General features: G+C 48.9%; 8 protein-coding genes across 8 annotated transcripts; 6 read left to right on the top strand and 2 right to left on the bottom strand.

The window, feature by feature from the left end:
* Nucleotides 1–4: 4 nt before the first annotated feature.
* LOC6525042 (mannosyl-oligosaccharide glucosidase) lies at nt 5–3,265 on the bottom strand. The gene is made up of 2 exons (XM_002100845.3): nt 1,496–3,265; nt 5–1,427 (listed from the first exon to the last, which is right to left on the bottom strand). Exons 1-2 carry the CDS (start codon nt 3,252–3,254, stop codon nt 532–534), a joined length of 2,655 nt encoding a protein of 884 aa, XP_002100881.2. The 5' UTR covers nt 3,255–3,265; the 3' UTR covers nt 5–531.
* A 229-nt stretch (nt 3,266–3,494) lies between these two features.
* Nucleotides 3,495–4,233, top strand: LOC6525041. The gene has a single exon (XM_002100844.4). The coding sequence runs from the start codon at nt 3,600–3,602 to the stop codon at nt 4,215–4,217; it is 618 nt and encodes a 205-aa protein (XP_002100880.1). The 5' UTR covers nt 3,495–3,599; the 3' UTR covers nt 4,218–4,233.
* A 263-nt stretch (nt 4,234–4,496) lies between these two features.
* Nucleotides 4,497–5,201, top strand: LOC6525040 (uncharacterized protein C1orf131). The gene has a single exon (XM_002100843.4). It carries the CDS (start codon nt 4,606–4,608, stop codon nt 5,152–5,154), a length of 549 nt encoding a protein of 182 aa, XP_002100879.1. The 5' UTR covers nt 4,497–4,605; the 3' UTR covers nt 5,155–5,201.
* A 222-nt stretch (nt 5,202–5,423) lies between these two features.
* LOC6525039 lies at nt 5,424–5,916 on the top strand. The gene has a single exon (XM_002100842.3). The coding sequence runs from the start codon at nt 5,529–5,531 to the stop codon at nt 5,835–5,837; it is 309 nt and encodes a 102-aa protein (XP_002100878.1). The 5' UTR covers nt 5,424–5,528; the 3' UTR covers nt 5,838–5,916.
* A 94-nt stretch (nt 5,917–6,010) lies between these two features.
* Nucleotides 6,011–10,511, top strand: LOC6525038. Its single transcript, XM_002100841.4, has 2 exons — nt 6,011–6,661; nt 7,109–10,511. Exon 2 carries the CDS (start codon nt 7,122–7,124, stop codon nt 9,894–9,896), a length of 2,775 nt encoding a protein of 924 aa, XP_002100877.3. The 5' UTR covers nt 6,011–6,661; nt 7,109–7,121; the 3' UTR covers nt 9,897–10,511.
* A 604-nt stretch (nt 10,512–11,115) lies between these two features.
* Nucleotides 11,116–13,872, top strand: LOC6525037 (segment polarity protein dishevelled). Its single transcript, XM_002100840.4, has one exon. The coding sequence runs from the start codon at nt 11,572–11,574 to the stop codon at nt 13,429–13,431; it is 1,860 nt and encodes a 619-aa protein (XP_002100876.2). The 5' UTR covers nt 11,116–11,571; the 3' UTR covers nt 13,432–13,872.
* A 434-nt stretch (nt 13,873–14,306) lies between these two features.
* LOC6525036 lies at nt 14,307–15,993 on the top strand. The gene is made up of 2 exons (XM_002100839.3): nt 14,307–14,613; nt 14,684–15,993. The coding sequence occupies exons 1-2, from the start codon at nt 14,405–14,407 to the stop codon at nt 14,841–14,843; spliced, it is 369 nt and encodes a 122-aa protein (XP_002100875.1). The 5' UTR covers nt 14,307–14,404; the 3' UTR covers nt 14,844–15,993.
* Nucleotides 15,969–22,798, bottom strand: LOC6525035 (tyrosine-protein kinase hopscotch). Its single transcript, XM_002100838.4, has 10 exons — nt 21,078–22,798; nt 20,684–20,844; nt 19,731–19,937; nt 19,204–19,523; nt 18,673–19,135; nt 18,199–18,548; nt 17,679–18,115; nt 17,378–17,556; nt 17,150–17,314; nt 15,969–16,978 (listed from the first exon to the last, which is right to left on the bottom strand). Exons 1-10 carry the CDS (start codon nt 22,137–22,139, stop codon nt 16,789–16,791), a joined length of 3,534 nt encoding a protein of 1,177 aa, XP_002100874.2. The 5' UTR covers nt 22,140–22,798; the 3' UTR covers nt 15,969–16,788.
* Nucleotides 22,799–23,104: the final 306 nt, after the last annotated feature.

Genomic DNA, 23,104 nt, shown 5'->3' with positions numbered 1-23,104 from the left:
TTGCTTGTAATTTTAAAATTCGTCTATTTAACGCTAGAAATGTTTACTTTTCACTCGGTTTGTTGTCAAAGTTTCTTAAGTATCCGTACAGCAACTGGAACGTGAAAATGCTAAGAACTACACGCAATTGGGGCAGTCTAACTAGGAATAGATGGGTTTTCATCGACGCGGAATCGCCAAACACATGTTTTTTAAAAGCTACGCATTGCTGGCAATTAATTAACTTAGCACACTAACATAGAAACTACTTAAAACCACTGCGAGCCATAATCTTTGGATAGTGTTGGTCACAAGCAACCGAACCGACACACGAAAACTACAAGAATCTTAAAGGATTTTCCATAGTTTTGCTACATTTAAAGTATATTTATTTGGTACCCATATTGGGACCAAAAAGAAAACCCAGCTATTCCAAACACAAACGCATTGATCATTTCAAGGAATCCGGGCATGGGATGTTCGTTTGAGGAACTCACAGCAGATTTGGCAGGCAGACCGGAACCGGAACCGAATCCCGAACCCGAACCGGATCTAGAATTGCTCGGCCATCAGGAGGACGACGGTAGCCGTCCAGCCGGTGAAGGGATTGCAGCCCTTGCCTTCGCCGGTGGTGTCATCGTACTGCTCCCACAAGTAGCCGCTGCGCTTGTACTGCCTCAAGATGTTGGCCACCAGATTGTCGCGCAGTTCGGCGTAAATTTGGCGCGCCAGTGCCGCATTCGGGCCCTCAATCTTGCCATAGTGATTCAGCGCCTTGGCCGCCAAATAGTTGATATTAATCCAGATGGAGCCGCGCCAATACGGCGGATCGTGTTCCGTGTTGCGCTTCATGTACAGTGGTGATCTCTTCGACAGCGAACGCAGACCGTAGTTGGTCCACAGCTGCTCCGGATCGCGCAGGTCGTGTAGCAACTTGGTAAGATACGGCGAATCGTGATCCAGTTGCTCCAGCAGCAGCGGAAACAGGCTAACATAGCCGAAGGTACTGTCCACGAACTGATAGGTGGGCTCCTCGCCGGTCACACGTTTCATCTCCGGCTGCTGGTAGTGCTGATGATGATGCCGCTGCTGCTGCTGCGGTGCCATGGACGGCGGACGCTTCAGCTTCACCTGGTCCGTGTGCAGACCCCAGTCGGCATACTGTTCGCTGTACGGCGCCAAGTGGAGGCGATTCAGTCGCACATTGTCGGTTAAATAGGATGCCGTCTCGTAGTATTTGGCATCGTCCTTGCCCAACAGAGTGGACAGCTCGGCCATCACGCCAGCGGCCAGGGCAATCCAGCATCGCAAGTCCAGATGGCGCTCCTTGTCCGTGGGATGCGAGGCGCGCGGATAGTCGTCGAGGCCGGAGGACAAGCTCTTGGGGTTCAGCTCACGCATGGTAGTCGCGTTCCTTCCACGCCACAAGTATGTGCCCATCAGCTCACCTGAAACAGAACGCCGCAATGAACACCACATAGACAGGGATAGCAGGATAGGTGACTTAATAACTTACCCTTCTGCGTGGTGTTAAACCAATTGAACCAGGCCTGCACACGCGGATACAACCGCTCCAGCGTGGCCAATCTTCCGTTTTGGGACAACTCCGCCCGGTGGCTGGTCAGCAGTTTCTTTAGCGTGAGGAAGAACGTCGGCGGATTGGCGTTGCTGTTCCGCTGCGTGACAAACTCCTCGGGCACCTTGGCCAGCGCCTCTACGCCCAGGATCTGCTCTCTGGGTATCCAGCCCTCCACGTTGAGCAGATCGAACCAATGGCATATGATGTCCAGCTCGATGTCCACGTCCCACGCACTGATCAGCAGGCCGTGGAAGCCCTCGTCCCACAGGAAGCCCCTGGGAAAGAAGCTCCTCGACGGCACGGCCGTGTACAGTGGAGCCTTCCAGTAGGGCACCGGATTCTTGGTGTACACCGATTGCACCCGACTGGAGCCGTAGAAGTAGCCAATGCCGCCCAACAGATTGCTAAAAGCGTTCCGCGCAAATCTCACCTCCTCCGGGGAGTGACCCTTCTGCTTCAGCTGGAAACGCTCCTCGAATCGCTGCTCAAACTGGGATATTTTCGCCTGCAGCGATTCCTGATAGGCTCTGCCCGTGGGTGGCTTGGGTATGGACTCGCCCAGGGAGAAGCCCGACGTCGACTGGTAGGTGATGTCCAGCGTGAAGTCCACCTCCGCCGTTATCTGTATGGCTATGAAGTTGGGCTCCGGATTGGACGAGGGCAGGCCATTCTGCGAGACTATCTCACCGGGCAGCCCAATAAAGCGGTTGCCACGCTTGTCGGCGAAGGCGCGAAAGTGTGAGAAGAGCGTATCCTTAAGCTTGGCCAGCGACGGAGCCACTGTGCTGAGGTAGGATTTATGCAGGATCTTACCCTTGACGGCATGAAAACGCACTTGAAACTCGCCCAGGCCCTGCGCCTCACCATAGACGCCAGGCTCCGGACTCTTGTCATCCGACACGTACTTAATATGGCCATTGGTGCGCTCATCTAATGCCACGTACCAGATGAGCGAGATGCTTTTGTCCCACGCTCTTGTCGTATTCCTCACCGAGATCCTGGCCGTCCAGTCGCCACCGTACTGCTTACCCTCCGGATACTTTACGAACGAGGTCTTCAGTTCGAAGGGCAGATCCTGGATCTCCTGAACGCCAAAAGTGCGGCCATCGTGATGCGTCCAGCCGTACGAATCCAATTTATCGCCCTGTTCGCACCAGTGACGAATGCCCTGGCCACCGGGGCCCAGATTGCTGGGCGTGTACCACATCAGACCCATGACCAGAGAGTGCGGATCCCTGGTTTTCATCCCAAAGTACGTCAATGGCCGGTAGGAGCCCCAGTAGCGATCCGGCTGCTCCAGGCCGGCATGCACCACCATCTTCTGGTGATCGAAGGGCGTGTTCACGCGCGTCTCCAGATAGCCCAGGTATCCAAAGTACGAGGCTATCGCCAGGCAGACGCATCCGATCATCGTTTTCCACTTGTCCAGAATCAAATTCGATGATAAACTGAATCCCGGGCTGCGTTTCTGTTTGGCATTGGATGACGCTGCTGCTGCCGCTGCCGCCGCTGCGGCTGCTGCTCCAGATCCGGATGAGGATGCAGCGGGCGTGGAGCCCGAGGAACTACCCGTGTTCCTGGCCATTTTGCGCTTTTCCCTTGGCTCTACTCTATCGGCTATTTGTTGTTGCTTCACTTTTCTTGCCAGCGCATTGTTTTCTTTTTTATTTCGATCCGCGCAACGTTGCCAGATCATCGCCGAGCGGTTCCAACCGAGTGTGTAGAACATCTATATATATGTCATGCCAAGGGTTTGTGTCCTTGCTGTATATCATATATATTTCAATAAGAGAAATTAATTAATTATTATTAAATATTTGTACGTTAGTTAATAGCAACAATTTTGTTTGCACTCAAGCAATACAGCTTAAAAGCCACTTTAAAATCAGTACGTTATGGGCTTTTTAAATACCATTTTGGGTCACCTTTTCTGCACATTTTTAAATCTTTCGAAATTTTTCTGTCACATCGTAGTTAAAAAAAATAAAATATCCGAGTTTCTAAGCCGTTTCCATTCATCACAAATTGTTAGTAACCAAAAATGCTTAAATATTTGGCGGGAATCTTCACCAATCCGCGAAATGACTACGCCAATGGTCGCTTCAGCATGCCCCATCCAAGAAAGCCGGCAATAAGGCGTTCATCTCAGTTGGGGCCCAGGTTGCCCCAGGTGAAGATATCCACGAGGAGCATCATCAACGGCGGCAGGTTGGGAAACGGAAGGCTAAAGCTGGAAAACAGAGAGGCACGGCGACGTAGAGAGGAGAATCCACACCTGCCGAGACCCCATAGCCGATCCTCCCAGAAAATCAACACCGGCTTGGATCCCATCAGCTACATAGTAAATGTGGCTGATTCTGCCTCATCCCACGACGAGGAGGAGTCTGTGCCGCAATTCACCAACGCAGCAATCAAATTGAAAGCGCCACGGCATCGGAAACAGGATTACGGACATGTTATCCCACCGCCAGTAACTCGCGTGCCCAGTTGGTCGGGTCCTTTGAATGCCAATCCATTCAACAATCTGGATGACCAGACCAATCGGAAGCTGGATTCCATTGCTGAAGATGCGGACTCAGTGGGATGGGATGCGATATTCCTGCCCGATGAGTTTTGGTCAGCGACATCGGACTCGGAAGTGAATATTAAATATGAATAAATAAATATAATGTGAATGTAATGTGTTTTTATATATTAAATGTTGGACAACTGCAGAATTTGTTGAAAATAATTGGTGTTCAGTTGTTAATTCGATAAGATTTTACTAAAAAGAAAGAAACTGTATACAAATTAAAAATATACTAAATTCAGAATATAAAAGTTTTTTCTAAAAAAAGCTTTTTTTGAAATACAGACAATTTGTGACGTAACAAATTCTTTTACAGCGCCACCTTACAAGCCACACACACACCAACCGGTGCTGCCAGATGGGCATAGGCGCTACGTAAGAATTAGTACATTTTTGTACTGTACATGTGCATCCAATATTTTGATTTCACATTATTTACTCTAATATTGTTAAAAACAATCGAAAAACTGACCGAATAATGAACGTCAGCACGGATTTTAAGCCGGTGCCCACGCGAGCGGCATTGCCATTGCAGAAGAAGCAGGAGAACACCGAATTCCAGGCACTTGTTTTCCACGAGCCGCAGTTTCCGCCGAAAAATGGACCAAAAAAGCAGGACGATGGCACCCAGAAGTCGCACAAAACCAAGGAGGGCGGCATCGAACTAAATCCCGAATTTGACATCAAGAAGGCGCGCCACGAGGTCCTTAACTTTGCGATCAAAAACCAGAGGGTGATCAAAAACAAGAGCAAGATGGAAATGTTTCAGTTGGTTAAACTGGGCGCCAAGCCACTGAAAAAGGCGTCCAAGAACTACAAGGAGTTGAAGGATGAACGCCAGCGGCTGAAAAATATTCGCGAGGAGCGCAAGAAGTTCCATCAGTTGGGCAAAAATCAAGCGGGCGCAGCCAGCGTTAAATGCCGCACAAAATCGCATAAGGAGCGCAACGACAAGAAGCGGGCGCCCGTTTCGCACATCGATCAGCACTACGGCAAGGCGCAGCCCAAATTCAAGACGAGAAAATAATTGTTTACATAGCTTTTAGTCTATTAATAAAACTAGATTAGTCGAAAGATGGCACTGTTCAATAATGTCTTCATTTAGCAACCAAAACGTTACCGCAACGTCAGGTTAAAGAATGTAATATGTAATTGTACGCCACAGCCTTTTTAACTTTATATAAAAATAATTTAAATATTTAAACCAAAAAAAAGCTGACCATTTAATTAAGTGTTTATTTTTCCGGCTAGGTGGCAGCTTCACGCTCGAAGTGGTCTTGCCAGCTTCTTCGCCAATAAGCGCACTTTTGGCGTTACTCAACACGGCCACTTTGTTGATACGTGATTACGTGAATTATTTTGCAAATTAAACGATACAAGTTAGCCACCCACAAGTTCAACATGTTCTCGCCCTCACGTGCCCTACGTCCGGCCCTGAGCCGCTGCTACAGCCAGATCAAGGGCGGACCAGTTTCCGGCGGTGGCCGACCCAGCGCCCCAGGATCTCCAGCTGGAGCCCCATCCTCGCCAGCCGTTGTGGGACTGACCAGCAACTGCGTGAAGCCCACCACTGGACCCGTGGGACCAGGTGCCTCCGCCACCGGTGGCTACAAGGTGCCCGAATACTACAGCTTCAATCGCTTCAGCTACGCCGAGGCGGAGGTGGAGATGGCCAAGTACCGCTGCCCACAGCCCTCGGCCCTTAAATAGATCGATGCGAGTGTAACCGAATTGTTTATGTTAAATAAAAATGCCTATTAAAAAGAAATGCCTATTGAGAAATAGAAAATCGGTGTTGACTAATTGGTGTGACCGTTTGCCCAGTCAATGCAACATTTCGCAACACTGGCCCGCCGATGCTTTCCAACACATGCCCTCCCCTCTCTGTCCAGTTCCATTTTCACATCGAGAGCGAACAATTTCGAGCGCGGGAAGCATAATTGTGACAATCGTCTTAGAAAGCAAATACAATTCGGTGCGCACATCTAGCTGTCACAATTGCAGTCGAGTCAAACGATTTGTGTCGGCGATTGAGTGGAATTCAAAGTGCAAAACGCCGAAAAAGCCGTCGAGAAAAGCAACAACACACAGGGCCGCCGTGCATGTGTGTGTGTGGTACAGTTGGGTAGAAAAACATCGCCATCGCGCGTTGCCACCTGGTTGCGCTGCCGCCTCTCTCCTTCTTTTTTTCCGCCGTTTGCTTTGCTCTGCGCCAACAGTGTGGCCACTATTGCCACCACTTTTGCTGCTCTGCTTTCTGTTCTGCAGCTCAGTTGTTCGGTTATTGTTGTTGTGCATCCTGGCGTTTTGAAAACATACCAAATAGAAAGGCAATTTGCAGCCCAAAACCCCAAATACGATCAGCTCGAAAATAATAGCCAATTAAGTGTGGCCATCGACAGCAGCAGCAGCAGCGTTGCAGCGAGAGAACAATAAGCAAAAGAGAGCGCCGCGTTGTGAAAGTGCCAGCGAAAAGTCAGATTAAATTGAAGGCAAGCACAATCGCCCGAGAAAATGTAAAGCGATTTGCAAAGGTAAGCTCTACTGAATTTCAATCAAGCGATATTCTCATCGCTCCATATTTGTGTGTGTGTGCGTGTAGCTTGTGTGTGTGCGTGCGCTTGCGGATGCATGTGTGTGTGTGTGCAACGACTGGCGCGCGAAAAAGTGACGAAAATAGGCGCTAGAGTTGCCAGAGTAGCGGCACATCACACACATATCAGTTGAATACAGTGGGCCCTGGCTGTGCGATACGGTGTGCATTGTTGTGCCTGGACAAGTAACGCAGTGTGCTGGCAATTCCCATTGCCAATTCAATCACATTATGTTCAAATCAATGTGACATTTTGAAAAACTACTAATAGTTGACAAGTAAATCAGCCGATCTCAGGATCCACGACCCACTGTACTCGTACTCGTATACTAGTATGTATGGTCACAATGTAGCTAATAATCCATTCCGTCTGTACCTCCGATTTCAGCTACCCATGAAAGATGCGAGCTGGAAAAAAACAGGCAGCTGAAAGCGTCAAGACACGTCCTTGCATCGTCTACGTGAGGAATCTGCACGAGGAGTCGCCTTCGCGTGGAGGCACGCCAGCCGGCAAACTGAGGAAGAGAGATAACCAGCGGGAGGCGCAGCAGGAGCTGCGAGAGACCCGCACAAGACGTCGCTCCGTGGTCCAGGAAAAGCCCACTCCGCGCACCAGGCACCAGGCTGTCAAGCCAGCGTCATCGCCATCACCATCACCGCCGTCGGCGCGTTCCAAGCTCATCAGGGAGTCCGTCAAGGAACAGCAATCCAGCAATCTGGCTAAGCGACGCGGCAATCTCCTGCTGGGAGGCGGATCTCATCCCCAGCCCGGTAGTCACCACAAGCTGGGTCTGCTCAAGCCACAGCAACGGCGCTCCGTCCAAGCGGAGTCGCCCAAGATGTACAAACAACCGGCCGCCAAGCATATATCGGAGAGTCCGCCGCCCACCATTGCGGCCAGTCGGTCACGGCGGTCGATCAAACCGAATCCGAAGTACGCCAGCGAGGATATGGTGACGCCAAAGTACTTGGCCACCTTGGCCGATGGCGGTAGCCAGTCCATCGGTAGCCGCGGCCGGCATGCCAAGCAGCTGTTTACGAACGACGACGACATCAGTGATCTGCTGGAACTGGACGAGGACGATGATGACGAGCTGGCGGACGCCGCCTTCAATCCCCAACTGCACAAGTCCGACGAGGACGACGACGATGACGAGGACGAGGACATGAGCGAGGCCGAGTACGAACAGGAGCTGCGACGCAAGCCGCCGCCCGTCAAGCGTGGACGTGGACGTCCACCGAAGGCGAGCTATGCCAATGCCAACGCGACCAGCGCCGGCAATCTGACTTCCAGCGGCGCAACTTCCAAGATATCCATCAATTCGAGCGGCGGCCGCAATGCACCCAGTAGCCTGCAGCAAATGCGTCGCACCATGGCCATGAATATGGCACGAAGCAATGCCAGCATGACGGACGGATCTGGTTCCGCCACGGCCAAACGCAAACTGGACACCAGCGAAAACGAAAGTCCCGTGGCCCGCAAGCGCATGATCATCTCATCCGCCGGCGGCGGTGGCTCCCAACAGCGCAACGTGCCCGTGGTGAACGGTGCCACCGGCAAGGCGGGCGCGCACAGTGCGACCACGGCGCGACCCAAGGTGGGCCAGGCGGGCAGTGTGTCAGCCAGGATGCTGCCACAGCGTCGGGGCAGCAGCTACAAGGTGAACTCATTGACGAACTCCAACTCGAATTCGATCAGCTCCACGCCAGCAACGCGCTCAGCTGGTGGTGGTGCCGCCAGCCACGATGCGAAAAACGAATCCGAGTCGGAGGACGTGCCCACATTCACCATTGTGAACATCGATGACATTATCAACCAGGACGATGTGCTCATTACCAGATCACACAATGCTATGGCCGCCGCAGCCGGCGGCAATACTAGCAAAAAGCTCCCTGTGGGCAGGCCCCGTACCAAGAATATCAACACCAGCAATTTGGGAGCCGGCGATAAGAAATCCATCACTGTCAACTCGGAGAAATCCATGCCCGCTGCTGCAAACAACAACACGGTGGGCAATCAGGCCAAACGCATCAAGATCCTGGCAAGCAACAGCAGTGTTAACACCAAAATGGGACCCGTGCATATCCAGAGTCATCAGAGTCATACGCAACAGACCAAGCCCCGGCCCAGGATACTCAACACTGAAATGGGCAAGAAGACGCAGTCGATGAAGCCGCTGATGAGCATGGGCAAGGAGCTGTGCCCCACGGATGTGGACACCGAGGAGGACGATCCGGATCCAGATCTGGACTTCGATGACGATGATATACCGGCATCGATTGTGACCCGTAAGAATCCCAAACAGGCAATCGCACCAGCAGCATCATCTGGAGCAGCCGGGGGACACGCATCCGCACTTAACAAGTGGACCAGCAATCGCCGCAATGTGCTGTCCACGACAGCGTCGACGGTGAATTCGCGAGCGGACAGGAAGCTGGGCCATCTGCTGGCCGATGTCGATGAGCAGCCTGTGTTCAAGAAGCCGAGCCTCAGTCCCCAGCGACGCAGCAAGGAGAATCATCTGCTGCAGCTGGAGCAGCGCGACAAGGAGGAGGCTACGCTGCGTGAGCTATTGCCCACCAGTGGCGGCACCGACGATGCCAGCAGTCCCAAATACTTTCCGCCCGAGACCACCACGTTCTGCGAGGAGGATGGGCGCGTGGTGAAGAAGATCACCTGCTACGAGACGTGGCACGTGATCAGTACGCCCAAGGAGACGCCATCGAAGGTGACACGCCAGCAGCGCACCTGCCTGGAGCTGGCGCTGGTCAAGCTGGCCAATGTGGCATCCAGGATTAAGGTGCCCTCCGTCAAATGGACCAGCAAGGTGACCCTGTACAAGGTGTCGCCATCGCTGATGACCCGCCAGACAATGACCATTTTCACGGGCGATCTCAAGGCGTACAACATACCCGAGGAGGACCGCCACAAGTATCAGCCGTCGTGTGTGCTCTTCCGACGCGCCGTCGTCGACAGGAGCAAGTGTCGGGTGCCCTACGATCGGGCCATCATCTTCAAGAACAAGTGCTTCTATGCGAACATCGATGGCAAGCATGTGAATCTGATGGGCGCCCCCGAAACGGTGACCTCCATCAAGGATGTGGAGATCCTGCTGGATATCGTCGACCGCCTGACGCTCAGCAGCGCCCTGGTGGAGATGGTCAACACCAAGTGAGCGTGAGCTTGGCCCAGCTGGATACACCTTATCACATTGTAAAAATAATTCACACACAGCACCCCCTTATACACACACAAACACACGCAAACACCCACATACACAAACACAATGCGGACACTCGATAATTTGTTTTATGCAGTAGTAAACGGATACTATACAAGTTTTTTTTTGTAAAACCATTAACTTAGTTGTAATAGCTAGTGTAGCGTAAATTTATATATATATATATATACCGTATATCTTAAACAGCAGACGGACATACATAAATACAGACGGCAGGTGTATCTATGTAATAAATATTAAACAATATTGCGTAAAATGCTCGCCGAACTCGAAGGGAATGCAAAGTTCCGTGCGGCCGAGGTATCAATCCTGATTTTAATTTTAACTACGTTGGAATATATCCCCCCCCTTCTCCCAACTCCCTTTCCCTACAAGTTCACACTTTCGGAACCCCTTTTTTAAAACGGCAATTATCGTAGTTCATTTAATTATGTTAAGCCGGGCGTATATGTGTCTACGCCCGCGTGGAGGACTAGCTTTTAAGTCGAGTGTAAATTTAAGTGATCCCCTTCAAAGCATACAAATAAAAGAGAAAACTGATTTAAATAACGAGCGCCATTGCGTGATAAATGGCAGGCGGGGTTATCTGGAAATCGGGGAGCTAAAAATAAACTGCGGCAGCCAACGCTGGAGATTTCTGTATGAAAAATAAGGAAAGATAAGGAACACAGGGTCCAAGTGGATGGGTTTCCTTGGTGAAATAAACATTAAAGAAGAAATTTACATAGACTCTAATTTGTAAGCAAAAAAGCATTTCTACTACTTTATTTTAAATAAAATGTAAAGTAAGTAATCGAATTATAACTAAAGAAAGCTAGATATGTCCTCTTATATTTTAAAAGAATTACTCCTTTTGGCTTATTACAATAAATAGAACATGAACACTTTATTTTGAATAATTTTTTGAAATTTAACAATGTTTATCGATAACTTTGGTATTTTATTTTAAAAGCGCATAAACTAATTTCAAGTTGCAAAACGAACTTCGACAGTCAGAGTCTTGCCACTAGAAATAAACCCCATTGGACTTTAAAATGCTTTCGTTGGCGTTTTTCTGGAATATTCTTTTGAGGGAAATGAAGATAAATCTATCGAAATGCCATTGCGGAATGCAACGGTCTGGCATCGCTGCCAGTGTGACCAGGTGCCCGGCACTTTGGCATTCCGTGCGTGAAAAGCGGCGAACACACTGTTTTTTTTTAGTCTCAAAATTCTAACAAAATTATTGGTAAACTGGCAATATGCTCGTTTCGCCCCGCCCCCGATACGTGCACCGACATTAAAGCGCTAGAAATCAAGCTAATGGAGCAATATCGACACCGCTCAAAACGCATTCACAGCCGCCGCTGCCATTGAACCGAAATACCCAGCCCAAAAAAAAGAGAAAGAAAAAGAAAAGAAACGCGTGCGAGAGCGAGAGGGCTAGAGAGACCAGGGGGAGAAAAGCAGAATTGAGTGATTTTTGTAAAGGGTTTTCCCTTAGTTATTTCGTTTTTCCTGTGCTTTCCACTCCTCCCCCCCTCTCCCCATCGCGTTGATACCGTCGCATTTGGCTTGATCGTGTTTTTCGTCGAGTTTTCCGTGGATTTCCGCAGTCGGCGCAGCAAAAATGGACGCGGACAGGGGCGGCGGGCAGGAGACGAAGGTGATATACCACATCGACGATGAGACGACGCCGTATCTGGTGAAGATCCCCATTCCATCCGCCCAGGTGACGCTGCGCGATTTCAAGCTGGTGCTGAACAAGCAGAACAACAACTACAAGTACTTCTTCAAGTCAATGGACGCCGATTTTGGTGTGGTCAAGGAGGAGATAGCCGACGACTCTACCATACTGCCCTGCTTCAATGGGCGTGTGGTGTCCTGGCTGGTCTCCGCCGATGGGACCAATCAGTCCGACAACTGCTCCGAGCTGCCGACCAGTGAGTGCGAACTGGGCATGGGTTTGACCAACAGGAAGCTTCAGCAGCAGCAGCAGCAGCAGCAACAACAACAGCAGCAACAGCATCAGCAGCAGGTCCAACAGCAACAGCAGCAAGTGCAGCCTGTCCAGCTGGCGCAGCAGCAACAGCAGCAGGTGCTCCACCACCAGAAGATGATGGGCAATCCATTGCTGCAGCCGCCACCGCTCACATATCAGTCGGCATCCGTGCTCTCCAGCGATCTGGACTCGACCAGTCTCTTTGGCACCGAATCGGAGTTGACGTTGGACCGCGACATGACCGACTACAGCAGCGTACAGCGATTGCAGGTGCGCAAGAAGCCGCAGAGGCGTAAAAAACGGGCGCCCAGCATGTCTCGCACCTCCTCGTACAGCTCCATAACCGACTCGACCATGTCCCTAAATATCATCACCGTCTCCATCAACATGGAGGCCGTCAACTTTCTGGGCATATCCATTGTCGGCCAATCGAATCGCGGCGGCGACGGCGGCATCTACGTGGGCAGCATCATGAAGGGCGGCGCTGTGGCACTCGATGGACGCATCGAGCCGGGCGACATGATCCTGCAGGTGAACGATGTCAACTTCGAGAACATGACCAACGACGAGGCGGTTAGGGTGCTAAGAGAAGTGGTCCAAAAGCCGGGGCCCATCAAGCTGGTGGTGGCCAAGTGCTGGGATCCCAATCCCAAGGGCTACTTCACCATTCCGCGCACGGAGCCGGTGCGACCCATCGATCCCGGTGCCTGGGTGGCGCACACCCAGGCCCTCACATCGCACGACAGTATTATTGCCGACATTGCGGAGCCGATCAAGGAGCGACTGGACCAGAACAACCTCGAGGAGATCGTTAAGGCGATGACGAAGCCGGACAGCGGCCTGGAGATCAGGGATCGCATGTGGCTAAAGATTACGATCCCCAACGCGTTCATCGGTGCCGATGCGGTCAATTGGGTGCTGGAGAATGTGGAGGATGTGCAGGACAGGCGGGAGGCGCGAAGGATCGTCTCGGCGATGCTGCGCAGCAATTACATCAAGCATACGGTCAACAAGCTGACCTTCTCGGAGCAGTGCTACTACGTGGTGAACGAGGAGCGCAATCCCAATCTGATCGGCCGAGGACATCTGCATCCGCACCAGCTGCCGCACGGACATGGCGGCCATGCCCTCAGCCATGCGGACACCGAGAGCATCACCAGCGATATCGGGCCGCTCCCGAACCCGCCCATATACATGCCATACTCGGCCACGTACAATCCAAGTCACGGCTATCAGCCGATTCAGTACGGCATCGCCGAGCGACACATCTCGTCGGGATCGAGTAGCAGCGATGTGCTCACCAGCAAGGATATCTCGGCGTCGCAGAGCGACATCACCTCGGTGATCCATCAGGCCAACCAGCTGACCATCGCCGCCCACGGCTCCAACAAATCCTCCGGCTCCTCCAATCGCGGTGGAGGCGGCGGCGGCGGTGGCGGCAACAATACCAACGATCAGGACGTATCCGTATTTAATTACGTATTGTAGAAACCTTTCTTTTTGCAATCAAATTGTGTTTTTAATTAATTAAATTAAATATGTACGATTATTCTTTTTTATATACGAGTATACAAAGCAAGCAAACAGCAAACAACAATATAATAATTATAATTATAATAATAATAATAATAATACTTATGTATATGTATGGTACGTGTAAGTCATAGAAAAGAACGCTAAACACCCAGCCGCAACGAGTTAAGGATCAGCGGGCTCGTGAGGAGCGAGGAGCACCACAGGGATATCCGTGTCCGGCAGCAATCGGTTGTGGACCCGATCAGATCAGATCAACTGAGATATATGATATATATATATGTGTGCAGGAACGGACGGAACGGAGCAGCAGAGACGGCAGCACGACGGACGAGGATGATTTTGAATAAAGTTCTAAGAATTTAGTAATCACAAAGTAAATAAATACAAATAAAATGAATAATCGATGGCTTTTCCCTGTGCATAAGGTCGGGCTCTTATCTCTGCGCTGGTTTTCAGCGTCTTTCAAGTCTAATATAAGTTGCCATTTAATTCGGCAGACGTTTTTAAAATAAAGTTTTAAAAGTTTCTTCATAAATTTAAATACAAATTTCTAGAAATTTAAACAAGATAATATTATTCTTTCCCCTAAATCAGCCAATATGCCATCAAGAACAAGCCACGAAGACGTGTGCACCCGGAACGGAAATATTCCGGGCATGGGTGTGCACTTAATAAAGAAAAGAATAATGAAACCTATAAATAGAAAAATCCATTTCGTGCAGCAAACGCATTCAAATGTACCGCCCATTTCTGATATTTTGCAACACTGAGCCCACAAACCGATAGAGCCCTTATCGAAAATCAAATCTAAAGCGAATTATCGATTTCTTGCCAGAAAATTCGTGTAGACTAAAAATTTTACTTTGCAAAGAACACGCAAATTCCGAGTAAATTTAGATCTATTGAATAAGAGAACAAGAGAAAGATGGCAACGGATGTGGAGCCGGTGGCGAATACGGCGGACAAGTTTTCCGCCAACGCGGAGGAGCTGGAGAGCTACTATCTAATGCTGGAGGCCGGAAATATTCCGGAACTGCAGTGGCAATTCCCAGGACGCAGGGCTCCATCCCCAGAGGCAGGATCTGGCGGCAATAGCAAGGAGCTGGAGCAGGCCACCGATGCCATTGAGCAGGAGTAAGATCATTTACACCTCCAGCTAAAGAGTGGAATACATAACTTATGTCTTAACTTCATTATTCTGCAGACCGCAAAAGGCCAACGACTTTGATTTCAGCGACGATGTGGCCCCCACCCAAATGCGTGTTCGCAGCCAGACTTCCACGCCCAAGTCGGCCAAAAAGAAGACGGCCAACTTTGCCGGCGTCATGGAGACGCTGAAGAAGAAGAACGCGGAGAGCTCATAGCACCCGCCAAAATTCTAATGCCGATCTCGTCGAAGTGACCAGTTGCAGATCGTTCTCTATCGCCATGCGGATTAGTCTATATCGTTTTAAGCCATCGAGAGTAAGGTTAAGGAGCGTTCTTTTGCCAAATCCAAGAGGAACCCAGCTGTACTGCAAATCGAATTAATCTAGGGCGCTCCTAGAAGTTTGGAGTAGAAGATAGCTGCTAGTTAGTTAGGACTTAGAGAGAGTTTGCACTTCAAATTCAACATAACAGGCTTCTTAGGACTTTAATTAACATAACATTCGTATGACTAGCTTGTAAGAAATTGCATTGAATTGTAAGAAATCCATATGCAGACCAGTCTGTTCCATAAATTGGAGCAGTCTTAATGGAACTTCTGAGAGTTTCGTTTAAAGTAGGAGATAGTTGCCAACTAACTGACACTCCTAGAGAGTTTAAACTTCAATTACCCAATAACTAGCTTCTAAGGACTTTAACTGGCATTCCATTGCTCAGTTTTTCATTTAAGATCTTGTAAATTCAACGATTTTCAAGAACAAACCAACTTATATTTAAGCAAAGGGAAGTGTATTTGATCCTTGATTAGATCATAAGATTAGATATATATTATAAATGATAATCAATTCCTTATTTAATATCTTATGACAATATTCTTGATAATATTGCCCAAAAACCGACGTTTGAAGAATAGGATACTAGGATAGACCGGATAAGGATTGATATCCGATAGATATAGGTATAGCATAGGCAAATTAAGATAAGTAAGCATCTGTACATAAAAGTAATAAGAACTGAATTTCACAAAAAGCTGTTAAAATCGTGTCTGAAAGTAAATGCAAACTGTTGAAATCAGCACAGGTATTCCACATAACAATCTTAACCTATATCTACTTGTTGTCTTTTGCTCCTGATGAACTGGAAATAGTTTAGGCGCCATGATGAACAAAAGATGTTCTCTATCCCTTTCGTTTCTGCAGGTAACCATTATATATGTATATTTAGCGCATATGATGTTCTAGATAGGAATTCCCATACGGAAATGATAGAATAGTTGCTTCAATCCAAGTACTACGACTAATCCCAACACTAAACACCCTTAATGAAATGTTAAACGCAGTTAATAAACGTTCGCATTTAAACACGTAAGAAAATTGATTTATTTCGGAAATATCCATTCTCGTTAACAGCAATAATAAGTTATTGTGCCTGCGGGTGTGTGGTTGTGCATATACCGGCTTGTATAGTGGCTTGTATAGCATGTAAATATATAATTCGTTTCTGTTTCGAAGTATTGTAGGTTTAAATGGCATTTGATCAACATTAATTGACATACCTTAGGACTATATGTGCACATGTTTTGTTGTAGATTTAACTTAATCAAACCGCCGAACGTCCATCCAGTGTAAATTACCGTGTGTTGCCGTTCTCGTTTAAACCCTTAACTACATAGTTTATTATTTACACGTTATATTTAGTTTAGTGTTAATGCGTGGGCATTACAAAAAAAAGGTTTGATGCTCAAGCTTAACAATATTTAACAAAGTGGGCTAAAATGTATAACACAAAGTAGGTTTGAGAATTTCTTTATACACATACATATAGAAGTATATATATATAAAGTCGGGACTTCCGCTTAGTCAAGAGGGGGGCGTAAGCACAACAATAAAACTAAGTTCTGGCGAGAATCCAAAAAGGCTTGCGAAGGCGTGAGTGTTCTGGATTTGGTATAAGGGGGGCAGAGCATTTGTGATTTGTGATTCTTCCGAAAGCGCTTTAAGCCAAGGATTGCGTCAAGTGGTTTTAGGGACTGCTGAGGGGGCTTGGGTGCATGCTTGTGTGTTGTTTTAAAAACGTACAGTTTAAATGCTAACAGCTTAAAAGAACTTATGCCTAAGTATGTGTATATCATTCCGTTGTTGCTTGCACAACTCTCGTCTCGAGTCACTCGGCATCCGCCGGCTGATTCGGCGGCAACTGGTGGCCATCGGTCGGGTGCGACACCTTGGTGGCTATTTCCTTTGTGATGATGTCCACGATGGTGGCGAAATTGGGACGCGAACGAGGCGTGGCGTGCCAGCACAGCTGCATCAGGTCGTAAATGAAGTCTGGACAATTGGCTGGTCGATTTAAGCTGTAAGCAAACGAGGGATTTCTTGTTACTCCGGAATGCTCAAGAACTCTTGGGAAACTAATCTAGCTTCACACAGCTGTCTAATTTGGTTTATGGCTACACGCTGTGAAAAGGTTATCGCAGGTCTGAACTTGGTGATAACCTGCAAACGCCAGTCTCAAGATAACTCACCGTTCGCCGCTTTGGAGGCGGTTGAGGAAGTCCTCCTGCGACGTCTGAATCGGCACCAGGTTGGGCTCCTCGCCGCGGGAGAACATTTCGAACAGTGTTACGCCATAGCTCCAAACGTCCGAATACGATGAGAATCTGCAGGTGGAGATGGCCTCCGGAGAGTACCTGTTTATAAAAGCGAGGTTATTTAGTTGCGTATAGTGCTTATATCAACGTATTAATACTTACCATTTAATGGGAATATCACGCTTGCTTTTCGCAAAGTAATATCCATCGGAATTGGCGAACTGCGCCAGGCCGAAGTCTGAGATTTTGACGCAGTCGCCATCGCCGTTGTGATCCACCAAAATGTTGCGGGCGGCCAAGTCCCTGTGGATCAGTCCCATGTCGGACAAGTATTTCATGCCCTGCGGCGAGCAGAGATAATAGTGATAGTGTTAGTATTGCTAATTAGATGCATTCACTTAGTAGTAGCATTGTGACTTGTTCAGTTACAATGCTTAAGCCACAAATGTGCGCATCCACTTACATTGGCAATGTCTAAGGCGAAACCGACGAGGCGAGGATTATTGAGATTGGGTGCCGTGAAGCGCAGGTAGATGTCGAAGGAACCGGATTGCAAGTACTCCATGATGATGCAGTGTGACTTCTCTGCCCAATACTTAAACTTGACTATGTTGGGGTGACTTAGCGTTCGCATGATGCCGATCTCGCGGTGAAAGTCGGTCGACACCTGCATGGTGTTCAGCATCTTGATGGCCACCTGCTCCCGCGGCTGATCCTTGTCGTTGAACTCCAGATGACCCTTGTACACAGTGCCATAGTGACCGCGCCCAATCATGTTCTCCATGTTGTAGATCACACGGCACTCGCTGGTCAGCGGTATTACCATCAACATATTCGAACGCGGGAAGGGCAGGAACGGTAAGTCGCTTATATCAAACACTTCCTCGTCCCCAGTTCCATCTGGAAAAGAACAAAGAAAAGCGTTGCCACAATTGAAATGTATGCCCATTTTTGGAGGATTTCGCACGCTGAACTCAACTTACTCGTTGCGATTTCGGGTGGCGGCATATAAGTGGGCAGTATTTCCGACTTGATCGTGTTGAGGCGGGAGAAAATGTCGTGGTGACTGAATCGCTTGGTCTCATCATCGGACCACCCATCCATGATTGTTTCAAAGATCGGCGCAGGACACAGGTCCTGGTCGAGCATCTTGAGTATGTTGCCATCGAGATTTTTCTGCCTGATTAGCTGCTCCTGGCGCAGGCTACTCAGATCTTCTTTGCAGCGCGAGAAGATCTCGTATATGGTGGTAGCAAAGGCCCACAGCTGTGCAAACTGATCCGTTTTGGCCGCCTGCAAATTGCGATAATACTTAACAGGTATCCATGGCGAGCTGCAAGTGGAAAGAATGCCATAGATCGATCTTGATTAGCACATGCGAAGTGATGATGTTGTTCACGTAAATACTCTTACACAGTACGACGGACAAGATAAAGCGAAATTGGGGGACTACTCACTCGGATTCTTGGAAGGGACGCGGATAGCCGGGATCGCTGATTTTTGCGTCCAGCACGTACGAATTTGGATCGTATTTGGTCACGTACAGATTGCTGCAACGTATGTAGTTGTGGATGATCTTATTGTCCTCCAAATAGTGCATGCCGCGCACCAATCCGTGCATCAGGTCCAGCAGACAATGCAGTGTGACATTGGGCGTCGAATGCAGGAACTTGTTAAGCGGGCCGTAGCGCGAATACTCCATGACCATCGTGTAGGGATCGGCAAGCGTTAGGCCGTACAGCTTGAGGAACTGCGGCGATTGGATGAGGCTCCAGGTTTGCGCCAGACGAAAGAACTCCATGAAATTGCCGTCGCTCTTCAGCATCTTCATTGTCACGGAGACATCCTTCACGGGACTCTGTTGGATCCAATCGCCGCGCATCGTAAACATCATGCCATCGTCGCTAAGCGAAATCGAATCTGCCAAAAGGGCGAGCGATAAATAAACTCAGTCACGAAAAATCAAGAAAATGGTTTGTATGCCCCACCTGGATACCACTGCAGATCCGTCTTGGGATTGAAGATCTGCGGATTGCGGCGCTGCAGCTCCGCCTCGCTGAGTTGCAGGTCAGTCTTTTTGGCCTTGAGGTTCTTTGGCAGCAGCAGGAGCAGCAGCGGCGGCTTGTCGTACTTGGAGGCGGGTATGCGATACCGATCGGGACTGTCCGCTTGGATGATGTGCGCCACTTCGTGCAGCGAGTTCAGCACATGCTCGCCGTTGTTGTAGCTTAGCTTCCACTGCGAGTCCTTGCGCACGATCCTAAATGTCTCCGTCTTGCAGCGCTCCTGATCGGTTTTCTTGGCCATGCTGAAAGAGGAAATATACCGATTATACTCTTGCCATTTGCACCTGGCATTGGATTGGAATCATCAGAGAGACACAGCCAATCAATGAGCGGAAAAATTGACATTAGATCATAGGGCACGCAGCGTTTATGTAGCATCGCATACCGAGCAGTTTGCAAGCCAGATAAGAGGCGAGAAAGTATCTGATAGTGTGGGCGCGTGTACTCACATTTTGGTGTTGATATCAATGTAGTATATGTTGTATTCCCGGTCGCACTCGCGCACAATGTAGCTGCCGCACTTGTCCCCGTTCTCGTGCAGCTTCATCAGCGAGTAGGCACCGCCGATCGGGCCATGGCAGTGGAGGGAGCTCAGCTCCTCCAGGGAGGGCGTGCGGTACGAGTGGCACAGGTCCTGCATCCATTTGCTGGACAATCTGCAGGTGGAAATAAATATATATAAAATACGAGTTAGTAGCGCTTTGACATGGCATTACTACTATTGTTCTCCATTTGGCAAGTGATTCATGGGTCAGAATCAGCTACAGTTGCTACTTCAATTGTTTCATTGCGTATGGCTCATAAAAATGGGCAGGCAAATAATCAACTTTATTGAGAATCATTTACACAGAACTAAAGATTGACGCAGGCTTTTCGAATTACATTACGATATAAATAGCAATGTAGCACGCATAATTTAAGCTCGATTAGCGCGTAGTTACTTAATCAATTTAACATTTTTGAATTACGAAAGATAACACGCATTACATTACATTGAATCATTTCATAAAACTAAACATTTAGTTTAGCTCGGAACTCAAATTTGTTGTTTATTTTAGCCTGATAACAAAAACTGTCTGGTTTTTACATTGCAAACGTAACATGATTTGTACTTAACAAATTAAACAAACCGAAATTGTTTAACTGTCGACTTAAACAAAAACCAAAGGCTCAATCAAACTGAATCTGCTGCCTTTTGGGGAAGCATTTCAAGCACTGCATTTAATCGCGTTATCAAATGTCTTGTTTATGAAAGAATCAACTGTGTAATAGCTTTTAAATGGAAACATTTAGTGTTTGCTTGTTTCTTATGTTAAGTAATGAATTCATGGAATCATGGAATAAGATTAATGACTGAAATGCAATAGGAAAGCCACTGCTTTGGATCTGGATGAGAACTCACCTGATGTAGATGCCCAGGTAGGAGATGAAGGACTTCATCTCCTTCTCCGTCTGGAACTGCATCTCGTAGCCCTTGGGCAGACCCACGATTTCCAGCCGCACCGAGGTGTCGTTAATTTTGGAGATCATAAAAATTCCCTCCACAGCTCCAACGAGGATCCACTGCAGACGAAAGTAGGATTATCAATGGGCTGCTGGTATATATATATATATGCTTGAACAATGAATACCCAAGAAATACCCACAATTTGCCAACGATAAGGAATTTTACTACTTGGGATCAATGAACATGTTTTTGAAATAATATTTGGGGTTTTTCTAAACTAAATATTACCAGCCAAATAGCTCATATGCATAATCGTAAATCATTGAGGCGTTATATGGTCTATAATTACCTTGAGTGTGGCCTCGGAGGTCACCCTGGCCACCTTGAGTCCCGGCTCCAGGGAGTCGTGTGGAAAGACTCGCACATAGACATCGATTACCCCGCTGGCGGATCGTCGTTTCGACTTCTTGCCACTGCCGCCGAGTGCAACGGAATTGGTGTTGGTGGTGAGCGTGGACAGGGTGTTGGTGGAACCGGAACTGGCCAGCGTCGATGTGGAGTGGGCCAGACTGGTGCCGATGGGTCCGCTGCCGCGGGCAACCTCCTCGTTGGGCAGATACTGAACGGTGCAGGTAAACTGTTCGGTCATATAGGTGGGCGCCAGGTGGGAGACCTGGTGCACATAGTGCCACTTCAGGCGCTCCACACTCGGCGAATTCGCCTTCAGATTGCGGAACACCTCGCGTATCTTGGAGCCCACAAAGAAGCTGTGGGCGCGCCACAAGCTCGGTGGCAAATACAGTTTGTAAAGCTTCTCGATGGAGCGCATCGCATGCTGATCCTCTGTCTGTTCCTGATCGTCGATCAGCATGTCCATCACCGCCAGTCCCGTTGACTTGTCCTTGTGCTCCGGATATCGAATCTCCGGGATTTGCTCAGTTCGCATATCATAGCGCATCTGGCGGTAAAGGAACTTGTGACTCCGTCCGTCGATCAGCTCCAGCTGGCTGTCCAATTCGGGCACCCGGAACCGCATACGAAAGCAGTAGACAAGGTGGCAGTTGAGTCGTTCGCCGGGCAGGCACCACGTCAGATCCAAACGCACCAGCGGCGACGGACGTCGCGATGTGGAGTGCTCCCTTATCCCGTAGAGCAGCTGGGCAATTGGGGCAATGCCCAACTGGCGGCACATTGTATTGCAGATCTCCTCGCACAGCATGTTGGGATGGAAGCGCTCAAACTCGCTGGTGGTGAAGTTGAACACACGGATTGTGCCATCGTTGGTGTGGATGCTCTGTGAGGAGGTGCCGCTGCGCAAGGAGGAGTTCGTCAGGCTGGCGCTATCCGCCAGCGAGGTGCGTCCGCTGCTGCTGTCGTCCATTTTATCCTCTCCCCCGTTGGCCAGGGCCATGAGAGGATCGTCGGCGAGTGGTGCCTCTGGGCTGGGCGCTTTGTGCTCCTCCTGCAAGCCCAGTTTTCGGCTGGAGCAGTTTCCACTTGCGGCCCTACTGCAGCTAGATCATGGGAACTTTTCTAGGAATTTTCCGCGCTCCGTCTTATCCTTGCTGCCCACTGACCACCGTGACTTTTTTGAGTTGCACTCAGTTTTTGCTACTTTTGGGTGTACTTCAAGTGCTCCTGGAATCCGCGATTCTCTTACCACCGCAGTTGCAAGGATGCCCCGAACTGCAGCGGGAGTTCCATGGATGCCGCTGGCGGGGAATCACCCAAACTGCTTCTTCTCCTTAGCCGGCGTCGATCGCCGATCCAGCAATCGTGTTCGATGTGCCAACTCCCAAGAACAGCGAAGCAATGGAAATCGAAAATCACAGTGCACAGGTCCGAAATTAGACACCCGAAACGGCAGCAAGAACCAACAATTTGGGCGGGTTGGGGGGACAGGGACACTGGACTAGCGGTGTGCCACCGCCGACGATGTAGTCGCACTTTGTTTACAGTCGCCTTCGATTTGAAAGTGGATATGCAGCCGAAACGAAGATGCAATTGCGAAGCTACAATACAAGCCACGAATAAGTGAAATTTATCGGACAATTTGCACCTCCCGATATCGATTGCCTTACGGCCGAGCCACTTAGTAGCCCTGTCATCGATTGTCCATTCGAACCCTGTTTGTGCTATCGAACCCTGTGAACCAATGGTTGGCAACGCGATGTCCTAGTTCTTTTTCGACTGTTCGCACTAAAAATATTAAAAACCTTTCTTTATAATTAATTTCGTAAAAAATTCGCTTTTAACAAATGTAACAACGCTTCAAAATTGTATACCTTTATAGGCACACATTCGCTTTTTGATTATATCAGCAGTGCAAACAGTGCATTATTTCTAGAATTTCCAGTATCGATAGGATTTTCTATC

Source organism: Drosophila yakuba, chromosome X, assembly GCF_016746365.2.
Source record: "Drosophila yakuba strain Tai18E2 chromosome X, Prin_Dyak_Tai18E2_2.1, whole genome shotgun sequence".
NCBI classification, from domain to species: Eukaryota; Metazoa; Arthropoda; class Insecta; order Diptera; family Drosophilidae; genus Drosophila; species Drosophila yakuba.
Note: the sequence above shows the minus strand (reverse complement) of the source record. Positions and strands in the feature narration are given on the sequence as shown.